The sequence below is a fragment of the Haliotis cracherodii genome, unplaced genomic scaffold, assembly GCF_022045235.1.
Source record: "Haliotis cracherodii isolate W230 unplaced genomic scaffold, xgHalCrac1.p SCAF_3, whole genome shotgun sequence".
NCBI lineage: Eukaryota > Metazoa > Mollusca > Gastropoda > Lepetellida > Haliotidae > Haliotis > Haliotis cracherodii.
The window spans coordinates 66,852,720-66,868,490 of NW_027266286.1; the positions used below are offsets into that span (position 1 = coordinate 66,852,720).

The window sequence follows — 15,771 nt, forward strand, 5'->3', positions numbered from 1 at the left end:
ATCCAAATGTTTAACTGATGCACGTTGCTTTGTTTGTTGCTTAATGCTGCACTCATCAATATTCCCGCTGTACGACAGCGATGTTCCACGTTGTAATCATGCAGAAACTGCATGGAGGTTTCAGTTACTGTAACAGAGGACAGCTTTCATGGCTGGGATTGATAATCAGTGATAAAATCTGTGGAAGTTGGCTTCCTCGTATCAATGTGTTTTGCGTTCCAGTGTAAAGAGTATGGTGAGGCTCTGACATGGTACAACTACTCCCTCAGCTTGTTCTCACCCAGTGAAATGACCAGCGCCAACATGGCCAAGCTCCAGAGAAACAGGGCTTCCTGCTTTGTAAACCAGGGACTTCTATCACAGGTACATGGCTTTCTGGGGGTCACACCTAAAACCTACTAGTTGCCCATACATACTTCAATAGTGATACTCATAGAGTATGTTCTTTTGTAGCCTTATTTCAATATGCCAACAAAATCACTCTGGAAAACAGCAGCATATGCCTCATACAATATACCAAGTGTAGATACAAACAGTCATTTGGATAGACTAACATATGGTACCTGAAATAAAGTTAAATATACGGTTAGCGGTACCTCAAGAACCTTAATGTCCTACAGCTGAGAAAGAGGGATGAGCATGGAATAATTTGTTTGTTTGTTTGTTTGTTTGTTGTTTAACGCCGCACTCAGCCATATTCCGGCTATATGATGATGGTCTGTAGTAGTATAGGTAATAATTAAGAGTTTAAGACTGGACCAGACAATTCAGTGATTGACATCATGTGCATTGATCAATGCATTTGGGATACGATGACATGCATCAACCAAGTAAGCGAGTTTGACCACCCGATCCCGTTAGTCGCCTTTTACAGCAAGCATGGGCTGCTTAAGGCCTATTCTACCCGGGATCTTCACGGGTCAAGAATGGAATTGTATGGGTGATTGTTCTATTAAATGTATGCTCTGAGGTGTGAAAGGCTTACACTATTGCTTGCTTGGTATAAGGATTGTTTTGACAATGAAAATGACAATGAAACGCCTTTGTCAGAGTTTAGGTTTATTACATCATTAAGGTTGGTTGGTTTGTTGTTTAACGCTGCACTCAGCCATATTCCAGCCATATGACGGCGGTCTGTAAATTATCGAATCTGGACCAGATAATCCAGTGATTAATATCATGAGCATCGATCCACGCAATTGGGATCAATGACATGCATCAACCAAGTCAGCGAGCCTGACCACCCAATCCCGTTAGTCGCCTTTTAAGACAAGCATAATCACCTTTTACGGCAAGCATGGGTTGCTGAAGACCTATTCTACCCCGGAATCTTCACGGGTCTACATCATTAAGGATACAAACCAGGCAAAGATTATTTTATTTTATATTTTTACATTTTAAATTTGCACACCAAAACAGGCAAATATATAACCACACTTCATTAACACACAGACAGATACATTTAGGACAGTAATTGTTAAACTGCATTGCATATGTACTCCAGGGAACAAAAGATCAACAACAGAAAGATGAGGGTTTTGACCGCAATAAAATTGATAAAACACAAATGGATATAGTCATTGTATGTTTTGGACATTGTTTAATTTGTAGAGGCATTATTGGTAATTACCGTATTCGACGTAATAAGCGCCCAGGGCGCTCTCAAAATTAAAAATAGGGGGCCCTTAGTAGAATATTATTTTGTTGAAGAAAACAGAGTTGAAAGATTATACATTTCGTGGTTTATGCTGACAGCCTGCAATGATATAAAAGAAAAGTCTGTGCGTATTATACACGACATATATTTTCCAGAATTAAATTGCCCATAATTAATTTATAAGGGTGCATATAATACACAAAAGCGTATTATACACAAATTAATTTGTCTTGTGTACATTGATCAATCGGAAGGGGTGCCAATTGGGATTGTTCACTAGCCATTATATAAGCAAATATCGCGATGGGCGCTTATTAGAGCAGGGCGCTAATTACGTCGAATATGGTAATACTTTTATTCACACTTTTTTTCTCAGATTTTTAAACATTGTACTCTGAGAGGATCAAATGTCCCATTTCATGGAAAAATGTATTTTCTGATTCAGGCCAAAGAATCAATTCGGCATGCTGAGAAATGTGCCCCGGATGAGGCTCACACCCAGTTCATCATCTACAAGATAGCCCTGGCGGAAGGTGATCCTGACACAGGTGAGTGAGTGAGTGAGTATGGTTTTACGCCGCTTTTAGCAATATTCCAGCAATATCACGGCGGGGGACAACAGAAATGGGCTTCAAAAATTTTACCCATCTCAGGATTTGAACCCGGGTCTTCGGCGTGACGAGCACTAGGCTACCCGACTGCCTAAAGTCTACAGATAATAATTCCCAAATTGGATATTCAAACGTACCTATTCAGGTTATTATAATAGTAATTACATGTAAAGTAGCTTTGCAAAGGATTTGTATTTCACTGATAGAAGGAATAATAAAGAGAAAGAGGTCTTAAAAGCTAGTTTATCATTTTTGTATTGAATTCAGTTATATCATAGCATTTAGATTCCTGATCAAGTAGCTTGTCACATCTAATGGTTTGTCCTGCCCATGGTTGCTGTAATCATACTTTATTGTACTGGTATATCACAACAAGCACACAGTTGCAGCTCAGATCCATGCTTGCTGTAATCATACTTTATTGTACTGGTATATCACAGCAAGCACATAGTTGCAGCTCAGATCCATGGTTGCTGTAATCATACTTTATTGTACTGGTATATGACAGCGAGCACACAGTTGCAGCTCAGATCCATGCTTGCTGTAATCATACTTTATTGTACTTTTATATCACAGCAAGCACACAGTTGCAGCTCAGATCCATGCTTGCTGTAATCATACTTTATTTTACTGGTATACCACAGCAAGCACACAGATGCAGCTCAGATCCATGCTTGCTGTAATCATACTTTATTGTACTTTTATATCACAGCAAGACAACACAGTTGCAGCTCAGATCCATGCTTGCTGTAATCATATTTTATTGTACTGGTATATCACAGCAAGACAACACAGTTGCAGCTCAGATCCATGCTTGCTGTAATCATACTTTATTGTACTGGTATATCACAGCAAGCACACAGATGCAGCTCAGATCCATGCTTGCTGTAATCATACTTTATTGTACTTGTATATCACAGCAAGACAACACAGTTGCAGCTCAGATCCATGCTTGCTGTCATCATACTTTATTGTACTGGTATATCACAGCAAGACAACACAGTTGCAGGTGAGATCCATGCTTGCTGTAATCATACTTTATTGTACTGGTATATCACAGCAAGCACACAGTTGCAGCTCAGATCCATGCTTGCTGTAATCATACTTTATTGTAATGGTATATCACAGCGAGCACACAGTTGCAGGTGAGATCCATGCTTGCTGTAATCATACTTTATTGTACTGGTATATCACAGCAAGCACACAGTTGCAGCTCAGATCCATGCTTGCTGTAATCATACTTTATTGTACTGGTATATCACAGCAAGCACACAGTTGCAGGTGAGATCCATGCTTGCTGTAATCATACTTTATTGTACTGGTATATCACAGCAAGAAAACATAGTCGCAGCTCAGATCCATGCTTGCTGCAATCATACTTTATTGTACTGGTATATCACAGCGAGCAATAAGTTGCAGCTCAAACTATGCTTGCTGCAATCATACTTTATTGTGCTGGTATATTACAGCAAGCACACAGTTGCAGCTCAGATCCATGCTTGCTGCAATCATACTTTATTGTACTGGTATATCACAGCAAGCACACAGTTGCAGCTCAGATCTATGCTTGCTGTAATCATACTTTATTGTACTGGTATATCACAGCAAGAAAACACAGTTGCAGCTCAGATCCATGCTTGCTGTAATCATACTTTATTGTACTGGTATATCACAGCAAGCACACAGTTGCAGCCCAGATCTATGCTTGCTGTAATCATACTTTATTGTACTGGTATATCACAGCAAGCACACAAATGCAGCTCAGATCCATGCTTGCTGTAATCATACTTTAGGGTACTTTTATATCACAGCAAGCACACAGTTGCAGCTCAGATCCATGCTTGCTGTAATCATACTTTATTGTACTGGTATATCACAGCAAGCACACAGTTGCAGCTCAGATCCATGCTTGCTGTAATCATACTTTATTGTACTGGTATATCACAGCAAGCACACAGTTGCAGCTCAGATCCATGCTTGCTGTAATCATACTTTATTGTACTGGTATATCACAGCAAGAAAACACAGTTGCAGCTCAGATCCATGCTTGCTGTAATCATACTTTATTGTACTGGTATATCACAGCAAGCACACAGTTGCAGCTCAGATCCATGCTTGCTGTAATCATACTTTATTGTAATGGTATATCACAGCAAGACAACACAGTTGCAGGTGAGATCCATGCTTGCTGTAATCATACTTTATTGTACTGGTATATCACAGCAAGCACACAGTTGCAGCTCAGATCCATGCTTGCTGTAATCATACTTTATTGTACTGGTATATCACAGCAAGCACACTGTTGCAGCTCAGATCCATGCTTGCTGTAATCATACTTTAGTGTACTGGTATATCACAGCAAGCACACAGTTGCAGCTCAGATCCATGCTTGCTGTAATCATACTTTATTGTACTGGTATATCACAGCAAGCACACAGTTGCAGCTCAGATCCATGCTTGCTGTAATCATACTTTATTGTACTGGTATATCAGTACACAGTTGCAGCTCAGATCCATGCTTGCTGTAATCATACTTTATTGTACTGGTATATCACAGCAAGAAAACACAGTTGCAGCTCAGATCCATGCTTGCTGTAATCATACTTTATTGTACTGGTATATCACAGCAAGCACACAGTTGCAGCTCAGATCCATGCTTGCTGTAATCATACTTTATTGTACTGGTATATCACAGCAAGAAAACACAGTTGCAGCTCAGATCCATGCTTGCTGTAATCATACTTTAGTGTACTGGTATATCACAGCAAGAAAACACAGTTGCAGCTCAGATCCATGCTTGCTGTAATCATACTTTAGTGTACTGGTATATCACAGCAAACACACAGTTGCAGCTCAGATCCATGCTTGCTGTAATCATACTTTATTGTACTGGTATATCACAGCAAGCACACAGTTGCAGCTCAGATCCATGCTTGCTGTAATCATACTTTATTGTACTGGTATATCAGTACACAGTTGCAGCTCAGATCCATGCTTGCTGTAATCATACTTTATTGTACTGGTATATCACAGCAAGAAAACACAGTTGCAGCTCAGATCCATGCTTGCTGTAATCATACTTTATTGTACTGGTATATCACAGCAAGCACACAGTTGCAGCTCAGATCCATGCTTGCTGTAATCATACTTTATTGTACTGGTATATCACAGCAAGCACACAGTTGCAGCTCAGATCCATGCTTGCTGTAATCATACTTTAGTGTACTTGTATATCACAGCAAGCACACAGTTGCAGCTCAGATCCATGCTTGCTGTAATCATACTTTATTGTACTTTTATATCACAGCAAGCACACAGTTGCAGCTCAGATCCATGCTTGCTGTAATCATACTTTATTGTACTGGTATATCAGTACACAGTTGCAGCTCAGATCCATGCTTGCTGTAATCATACTTTATTGTACTGGTATATCACAGCAAGAAAACACAGTTGCAGCTCAGATCCATGCTTGCTGTAATCATACTTTATTGTACTGGTATATCACAGCAAGAAAACACAGTTGCAGCTCAGATCCATGCTTGCTGTAATCATACTTTATTGTACTGGTATATCACAGCAAGCACACAGTTGCAGCTCAGATCCATGGTTGCTGTAATCATACTTTATTGTACTGGTATATCACAGCGAGCACACAGTTGCAGCTCAGATCAATGCTTGCTGTAATCATACTTTATTGTACTGGTATATCACAGCAGGCACACAGTTGCAGCTCAGATCCATGCTTGCTGTAATCATACTTTATTGTACTGGTATATCACAGCAAGCACACAGTTGCAGCTCAGATCCATGCTTGCTGTAATCATACTTTATTGTACTGGTATATCACAGCAAGCACACAGTTGCAGCTCAGATCCATGCTTGCTGATGTACTAGTATATGTTTCAGCCAGCTCCAGTCTACAGAAGATGGTGACTGGGGGTAAGGATGGGCCAAATGTCAGCCAGTCTCAAGCCTTCGGTCTCATCTGTCTTGCAGCTCAAATGGCTCTGGAGGTAATGAAAATAGCTTACCATATCTGTTCACAGGTACCATGTTTACAGTATTCAATAATTTTTGCTTCAGCCTGTACCTGGTAAAACATCCCCATTTCTTGATACTGGTGCATATGTGCGTGTGATTATTTCATTTAACCTCACAGTGATAGAAACTTACTGTTTTAGTCTATTAGTCCTTATAATGATAACATAGAGCAAAACCCTTAAAAATGGCAAAGTTTTACAAGTCCTTAACATACCTTAACTATTGGGCAATTTGGCAAGGATCATAGGATGAGTGCCAATTTCTAATGCTGCCTCATTAATAATGTTTTTGGGCAGTGTATGTTAGTCTACCCACAGGACCATTAACCGACGGTCTGCGAGTTTGTTTGTTACTGTTATTAGTTACACAGTCCTGTGGTCTACCAAGTTGTCATTACCCAACCTGACTATCTGACTGCAGCAGAACCATTGTGACACGGCCTGTATGGCCCTGGACTTTCTGATCACACACAGTGCAGACCACCAGCAGACTCTCACAGCCCTCCGCTGTCTGGTCAGGCTCAGACTGGGTCAGGCAGACGTGAAGAACTACTGCAGGTAACTTTATCCTCTCACATATTTCAACCTAATTATACCCCCCTTTACGAAGTAAATCGAGGGTATATAGCGTTATGTCTGTCCGTCCTTCCGTCTGAGCTTTTGTACGGCCCACAACTTTTTAACCATGCACCCTAGCTTCACCAAACTTGCTGCACACATTAAGCACAATGAGTACTTGTGCCTTTTGCTAGTTTGAAGATTCTGAACTTTTTAATTTTTGCCGTTTCCATGGAAATATTAAGAAACTTAAACTTTTAGGGTGGGTGTTTTGTACGGCCTATATGCTTTTAACTATGCACCCTAGCTTCACCAAACTTTCTACACACATTAACCACAATGAGTACTTGTGCCTTTTGCTAGTTTGAACATTCTGAACTTTTTAATTTTTGCCGTTTCCATGGAAACATTAAGAAACTTAAACTTCTGCTATCAATCTTGCCATTGTCGATGTATACTACTCAAAAGAAGTTAAGGACCATCTGATACTTTCATATTACTATAGTTAATCTGCCATGGTATGGCAAGACAGATCAATTATAGTAAACAGAAAGAATCGAGTGGACCTTAAGGAACAGACCTTAACTTCTTTTGAGAAGCATATAATGTCTTCAGCAATAATGCCAAGGTATGCTGTCAGCGTATAAACCTAACAATATGCAACACGATTCTTTTCTTTTTCAGTGAATCCCTTCAACCTATTATACCACTGATCAGAACAGGTAAAGTTTCAGCCACCTTAAGTAGTTTGTGTCCTTTGAAACATCTTTAATGGGAATTGGCACTCTTTAGGAATTTCAAGATTTGGATGAATTGTCTCACCCAAATGGACATCATTTGTAATGTGTGGAGTTTTACAGCTTGGTCAGCATTACTACCTTTGTTACCTCCTGATTTTGAAATTGGAATGCTGAGGTTATAATACCCCAAAATCAGTACTCCCAAAACTAAATTGTGAAATCAGTAAATGACCACACAAGATCAGTGAATGGGCAAATTGTTATAGTTAGTTTTATGTTTACAAGAAAAAGGCAATACAATGAGCCAAATATTTGGCAGCAGTAGTAAGTCAGAGGTCCTAGAAGTGATGTTAGTGCACTTTCAAATGTTCAGAACATTGTCGCTGTTTAATGTCTTGAAGGAGGCCTGTCTCCGTTCTTGAATCCAGAAGTGTTGGAAGCTGGCCGCAATTCGGTGTTTCCAGATAGGTATCCAGACCTCAATCAATCAATCAATCAATCAACCAATCAATCAATCAATCAATCAATCAATCAATCAATCAATCAATCAATCAATCAATCAACCAACCAATCAACCAATCAATCAACCAATCAATCAACCAATCAATCAACCAATCAATCAATCAAGTTTGAAAAGGTGTGGCTATGTTACAGCCTACAACAAACTGCTGATTCTTGGGAAACAGCCATCAGGGGAGGGAACTCAGGAGGAGGCCACATGGTTCATGAAAATAGGTATCTGTATGACATTTCCATCAATCCACTTTACCTGCTTTTCTTGTCCAGACAAATGGAGTAATGTGAATTAAGATGTAAATAAATGGTCAAAGATGTTTGTGAATATTAGTTTTCCAATTAAAAAAATCAACAATATCTTGAATAGTGTTTTTCAGGATTTAAGGATTTATTGAGACTGTCATATAGTGTGATAAACAAACATATTCTGTGTTTTACAGCATGGAATCTTGCCTTAAAGTGTGAGGATGACCCATTCAACTTGAAAGACCTCTTCAGTCTCTGTTTAAAGGTACGTGGCTAATCTTATGAATACATTTGTTATGTCTGTGATTCAGATTGTAAGTGAGTGAGTGAATAATAACGCATAATAGTGATGCAGTGTATATAGTATGAGGCCAAGGCAATTTTCCTTGTTTACATGTAGGCCAACTTAAAATTTTACAAAAGTGGAATACACTTATATTTTCATATGAGAAGAGTCTCTTTTTCTTACCTCTGTGTCTGCAAATTAATTTCCGTTAAAAACAATCATTCAAAGTAGGTCAATTATTGCCCTTTGACTTTCGGTTCCCCCAGAATGGGGAGTTATATATGTTTTTAAAAAATAAATGTTTCATGTGCCCCATGTTTGGGGCTGTTTTATATATGCTGCCTATCTTCAAGAGTTAAATTGAACGTTTTGCTTAACATGGAAGAATAGAATAAACTATAAGAAAAGAGAGCCTCAGCTGGTAGTTCTGTGAGTTTCTGCTTCCAGCTGCTGTCCCTGCTGCCAGCTGACAGAGCACTTGTGTGTCGCCAGAAGACATGCACACTCATGGCTGTTGCCGGCTGTCTTCAGATGGCCAGGGCTCTCTCAGATGACGATAATAAGGTAAGATGGAAGTCAGGTCTGTCATCATCTGTCCATCTGCTAATTCCTCACAGTTATGAGGTAACTTATGAAAATATGAGTTGAACAGTTAATGGTTTTATCACATACACAGGGCCCCAGATAATATCTTAAGCCATTGAGTATTTACTCAGGCGTTAGGATTCATATTGGGGATTTGATTGTTTTCTTTGAATTCTCAGTATACTGATTTAACTTGCTTAGATCCAGTCTATTGGGTATTTTTAAACCAACTGATACACAATTTTTTTTAAAAATTCTGCTTTGAATACTGTTTCAGGTCATTCAAATTTTGTTGTGTTCATGTGATGCCCAAAAGTGGCAAAAGTTCACCACAGCGATACATGTGCAGTAGAGTTTATATATAGGTGATGCCTACATTTAATAGTAAAAATAGATGTGAAGAGAACATTCAGCAACACAAGGTGTTGTTATACTATTGGTTTTTGTAAATTTTTCATGCAATTTGTTTGCAAGCAACTCAAAGTTTATTGAGTTATGGTGATATATTTTGTGTGTTTAACACAAATACTTATCTAATCTGAATCTCTGCATACCGTATAGGAAAACAAATAACTATATTATTTGGAGAGAATCACTCACTCATTCACTTGCTCGCTTGCTTGCTCACTCACTCACTCACTCACTCTATATAATGATTGTTTATTGATCAGAGAGATCCACTGGAGGAAGCACTATGCTACATTGGAGAATTCCAGTGCCTCCAGAGAGAGCAGGACAGTGTTACTTGGACACAGTTAGGTATCTTGAGCAATTATCATTCAGCGATACATCAGTTAAGTTATATGAGTCTATCACACCATAACTAAGTCGGATCTCTTTTGACTCCATGGCTCCATCAACGATTGCTGTTATACCTAAAACCACACATACAATATTAAAGTGTCGAAAACCCGTATGCAGATCCAGTGAGGTTATTTTTTTTCAAATATCTATGAAACATTTGGGGATGGCTGAAAATCTCTTTTCTGACTGAACAGGTCTGTATACAGATCAAGATTTTATAAGAGATAACAAAGCTTCTACATATATCTGAGACCTGTAAAGATCCGGGGTAGAATAGGTCTTCAGCAACACATGCTTGCCATTAAAGGCGACTATGCTTGTCATAAGAGGCGACTATGCTTGTCAAAAGAGGCGACTAACGGGATTGTGTGGTCAGACTCGCTGACTTGGTTGATGCATGTCATCGTATCCCAATTGTGTGGATCGATGCTCATGATGTCAATCACTATATTGTTTGGTCCAGACTCGATAATTTACAGACTGCCGTCATATAACTGGAATATTGCAGAGTGCGGTGTTAAACAACAAACAAACAAACCACATATCTGAATGCTTGTGATGACCTTTTCAAGCATAAAACTATGTCCTGTATTTTGACTGTGACAGAGGATACAAGAGGTCCTGATACAACCGACATGCTGCTGTTGCTGTACGAATTTGAAGCCCGTGTGAAACTGCAAGACGATGGGGCCGAGGCAGTGCTGGAGAAAGCTCTTACTCTACCTCAGCCAGAACCCAAGACTTTTGAGGCTCTTGCAGGTTTAAGTCAATCAAATATTTTACATACATTTGAAAATGATAAATGAGTGTTCGTTTTCCAGGTTTTAGATATTAAAGGCTACAAAAAGATGCAAGATGCGTGGTGGCACATGGTCCTGTGTACACAATTTCAGGTGTTAAGCAGCGTTGGTCGCAGAGAGTAGGTGGATGGGTGATCTTGTTAGACAGCTCCGGAGAATTTCTAGGGCTTCGGTCCTGCTTCACACTGAAGCACTTGCACCACATGTTGTGGCTTACATACAAGTGACTTTGTTTGAAATATGTATCTGTTCAGTTAACAGTGAACAGGTACCCAGTGGGATGAGATGGTAATGTGACTGTTATGACCTTCTAGCGCCTCACAGGCAGCTTGGGTAGTGTACTTCCCAGGGAGCTGAGAATGAACATTGAGTGCACACTGATCCATTGACCGGGGTAATAATGTAGTAGCACCTTGCTCATTCACTTGGTGAATGGAATCAGACTCATTATAAATACACTTTTTTCCTCCTTTCTTTTAAATAATAATTGTTGTTATTGTTATTGTTTATATTATTACTATTATTATCATTATTGTTATCAGTATTATGATCAAAAAAAGAAATGCTCACAAATAAATTGTGTTTATATGTTATACTTTTGCATACTGAATTCTTCAACAGGCAAATAGTTGTAGATTATTATAGCTTAGAACTATTGTTGTAAGCCCATTTGTATGGTCACCAGTTGTCTCCACCCAAAACAGTGGTTATTGTGTGTTCAGGGGGTGGTTATTGTGTGTTCCTGGGGTGGTGGGGTAAGCTAGTGGTTTTAGTGTTCACTCACCTGCCAGATACCAGGTTTGCATCCCTTAAAGTGTACAGTGTGTGACCGTCACACTGTGACGCCAATTGCCCTCCATGATATTGCTGGCATATTGCTAGAAACTGCGTTAACCTCACTCACTCCCTGTGTTCCAGCCCTGGCTGTGGAGCCACCGGCCAGTGACAGGAGTCTGAGTATCCGGGCACTCAAAGTGGCCATCAGGACACACCTGCAGGTGGACCAGCCCGACTTCAACAGATGCAGGTGGGCTGTGCTTGTCAGTAGAAAGTTTTTATTGAATTCCATGGGTGAATACTGTGAAATTCAATGTGCAAACATGTACGAGTTGGGTTTAACAACAGTGAAACTGTTTCATGATTGAAAAATCATTAAAGTGACTTTGACATTTGACCTAACCATGATATAGGACCAGAATCATGATGACAGCTGTTGAATTAGTTATTTAAGTTTTATCTTCACTCGTTGGAAAATATTTCATTTCTTGGGAATTACTGGTCACAGTGGTGTACCTCAAATTCCTCAGGTTTGAACGATGATTGACATTCACTTATCTTAACCTAATGTGGAGGTCATTCTAACTCTGATGTGTTTGGAACCCTACCCGAGATATCAAGTTCATTAGATTTCATCACATTGTGTACACTAATGGTTTTTACTCCCAATTTACATTTGAGTGACCTTGGCCTTTAATCTTGGCCAATTACATTACTAGTTGCAAACTTGGTTGGTGATAAAAATATCTGAAGTCTCTATAACAGACTGACAGTACTTAACTTTACAAGATACTTTAGGAGTGAGTGACCTCCAGTGAACTTGACATGTGACACAACCATGACAGCGGACAGGTGCTGACTTAGTCACAGGTTAAATCATAATCAGCCTTACATTTCTTCAAGTTTGAGTGATGCTTCATAATGTGACCTCCAGTGACCTTGGTCGCATATGGAAGTCATCCATGGATAGCTGTACACAAAACCATTTAACGCCAAATTGACACTGAATGGTTCGCCCCGATTATGTTGCTAGGTTTGTCAGCACCATACCCGTGTTCGTGGGTTTCACCGAAGTGGTAAACGTCTGAGACCTGCATCACTTCGGGCTTTCCTCCCACATTAAGCTGACACGCCGCAATATAACTGGAATAATGTTAAAAGCAGCGTTAAACCTAACTCACTCACTCACACTGAATGACCTTGTTCTTTAATATCAGAAAAAAATAGGGTTATACAGCCAGTAAAGATTGTGATATGAGGTCCCTAACATTTGTGACAAGGATGTGGACAACAATTGTGACAGTTGACTATTGGCCAGGGGGGCTGCTAAATTAACTGCAGAAAAGCAGTATATATTTTGAGCTGTGTGCAGATGAAATATATCATGACTATCCAAATAATGTTTGTTTACGGTTCGCAAACCCTTTTGGTCTCCTACATGTTTCTTCAGCAAGGACATCCACAGCCTGATCCAGCTATCAATGAGCGTAGGCCAGTCCAGCAGTACACAGGAGACATTCAACTACTTCAAAGAGACTATAGACGTCATCGACAAGAAGGCAAACGTGAGTTTTCAAGTTCCTTCCTGAACTTCACAAAATGTACACAATTGCAGCTCCATCCTCGTTGATCCAGAGTGTTATATTTCCATTCTGTTTAATACTCTTGACCCATATGCCACCATCAATTCGTTTTGAGTTTTGAACCCAGGTCTTCGGCATGATGAGCGAATGCTTTAATCAATAGCCTACACTACCGCCTTGGGCGTGGACAGATGTTTTCCAACTCTTTCATGTTTTTAATCAAGGTGGTCAAGTGATTTGATGTACTTTGAGGTAAAACCATTTTGTTTAAAGCAAAGGCAAGTGATATAAGAGGTGAAATCTGATTGGTCAATAGGCGAGACAGAAGGGACATGACTCGTAATCACCACTGTTGGCGCTACAATCGAGCCACATACATTCGACAAAGGTGGAAACTTGACTTTTACAGTCAATTAACTCCCTTGCCTTGTATAGAATGTTTATGTATTTTCAGGGACATTATCCTGAACTGGAAATTGTTTGGTTGATGACAAAGGCATGGAACTGTGGCATACATTTCTACAGGTAAAGATTTGACATACGTGGCAAATACCAAATCTCTGCTATGACCTTTGCTATTTAATGTGGATTTGTTAAGAAATATGTCTATACAGTTAAGATCAAATCAAATTAAGATATGCAAAGAGGCAGAAGGCAAAAGAAAATAACATTTCTTATGATGTCAGGTCAAAAAATAAAAACAAACTGTAATATAAAACTTTGAATGCTTATTTTACCAAAAAAAAGAATATATTTTCAAACATCATTTACATTTTTCATTGTGTGAAATCTTTTTTACTTTTACGTAATTTTGGCTATGCATAATTTTAAAACAATAAAATTATTTGGTTTCTAAAATGAAAACCATTAATCTTTCTTTGTAAAGTAATAATCTACTCACTGATCAATGTCAAGGCATCACTAAATTTCCACACATTGTGTCCAAAGTTCCACAGAGTACGATGAGGCAGAAAGGTGGTGCAGTATGAGCATGGGACTCCTCAAGTACCTGACAACCATGAGGCCCAACTACGAGGATCAGGTAATCAGAAAACAGTAGCCTTCTCAATAGGGACACCGAGTGGCACCCCTAAGTCCTTGTTGGATCCAGCTATGAGGACCAGGTAATCAGTAAACAGTAGCCTTCTCAATAGGGACACCGAGTGGCACCCCTAGGTCCTTGTTGGATCCAGCTATGAGGACCAGGTAATCAGTTTTTGTTTGTTTGTTTAACGCCGCACTCAGCAATATTCTAGCTATATGACAGTGGTCTGTAAAATATTTGAGTCTGGACCAGACAATCCACTGATTGACATCATGAGCATTGTTCCACGCAATTGGGATCGATGACATGCATCAACCAAGTCAGCGAGCATGACCACCTGATCCTGTTAGTCGCCTTTTACGACAAGGACCAGGTAATCAGTAAACAGTAGCCCTCTCTAGACACCCAGGACAGAGCGGCTCCCCTAGCTCCTTGTTGAATCCATGGATTGTGGCCCATACCACTGACCCAGACTTCAGGGCACTGTGTAGTTGGATCATATCTCCATGGCATGGACTGTGGCTCATACCACTGACCCAGGCTTCAGGGCACTGTGTAGTTGGATCACATCTCCATGGCATGGATTGTGGCTCAGGCCACTGACCCAGTGAGTGAGTGAGTGAGTATGGTTTTACGCCGCTTTTAGCAATATTCCAGCAATATCACGGCGGGGGACACCAGAAAGGGGCTTCATACATTGTACCCATGTCGGGAATTGAACCCGGGTCTTCGGCGTGACGAGCTAACGCCTTAACCACTAGGCTACCCGACCGCCCCAACTGACCCAGACTTCAGGGCACTGTGAAGTTGGAATTTTGCTGCATAAATCACCATTCAGCCCCTTCTCTACTTGCATCACTGAATGTTAAAGTGCTGGGCAAAAGTATACACCATGTTTGATGGTGGCTAATAATGAAACAAACAAGAAATGGTTATTCAATGGTGGTGTAGTTGATACGGGCATCATGGTTGTGTTAAGGCAAATTTTAAAATGTCTGCTTTCTTTTGCCTGGCAGTTTATTTCAATAACTGTGTTGTAGATGAACTCTGTGTATGGCGAGATACTGGAGAGGATAGAGCAGGCCAGAGGTCAGCTGACCATGGAGGAGTAGGACAAGGGGATGACTCCTATCTGGTTCATTAAACAGGCCTGAACATCACCATTTGGTGCTCAGCAAACCACTTTTGATAAATGAGTCTTGCTAAGGGTAATATATTCTTGTTTTTATTCTTCAAAACAGAATTCAATGTTTTTTGCTGAAGAGTGAGTGAGTGAGTGAATATGGTTTTACGCCGCTTTTAGCAATATTCCAGCAATATCACGGCGGGGGACACTAGAAATGGGCTTCACACATTGTACCCATGTCGGGAATCAAACCCGGGTCTTCGGCATGATGAGCGAACGCTTTAACCACTAGGCTACCCAACCACCCCTAATTATCCAAGGAAGTCTACATTGTACTCATCATGCTACTGCAATACTAGTACATTGTACCACCATCAGCACATCCTCACAAAAGTGT

General features: G+C 40.0%; 1 protein-coding gene across 1 annotated transcript in view; it reads left to right on the forward strand.

The window, feature by feature from the left end:
• Positions 1-15,450, forward strand: part of LOC139475019 (testis-expressed protein 11-like) — a 33,004-nt gene extending 17,554 nt beyond the window's left edge. The window contains exons 15-29 of the mRNA XM_071258234.1: positions 223-363; positions 2,103-2,205; positions 6,175-6,281; positions 6,730-6,866; positions 7,551-7,588; positions 8,261-8,341; positions 8,563-8,633; positions 9,102-9,218; positions 9,911-9,998; positions 10,650-10,802; positions 11,762-11,870; positions 13,071-13,185; positions 13,658-13,728; positions 14,152-14,245; positions 15,289-15,450. Of these exons, the coding sequence (XP_071114335.1) occupies positions 223-363; positions 2,103-2,205; positions 6,175-6,281; positions 6,730-6,866; positions 7,551-7,588; positions 8,261-8,341; positions 8,563-8,633; positions 9,102-9,218; positions 9,911-9,998; positions 10,650-10,802; positions 11,762-11,870; positions 13,071-13,185; positions 13,658-13,728; positions 14,152-14,245; positions 15,289-15,360 (1,497 nt within the window). The 3' untranslated portion in view covers positions 15,361-15,450. The remainder of the gene's footprint in view (positions 1-222; positions 364-2,102; positions 2,206-6,174; positions 6,282-6,729; positions 6,867-7,550; positions 7,589-8,260; positions 8,342-8,562; positions 8,634-9,101; positions 9,219-9,910; positions 9,999-10,649; positions 10,803-11,761; positions 11,871-13,070; positions 13,186-13,657; positions 13,729-14,151; positions 14,246-15,288) is intronic.
• The last annotated feature ends 321 nt before the right edge of the window (positions 15,451-15,771 follow it).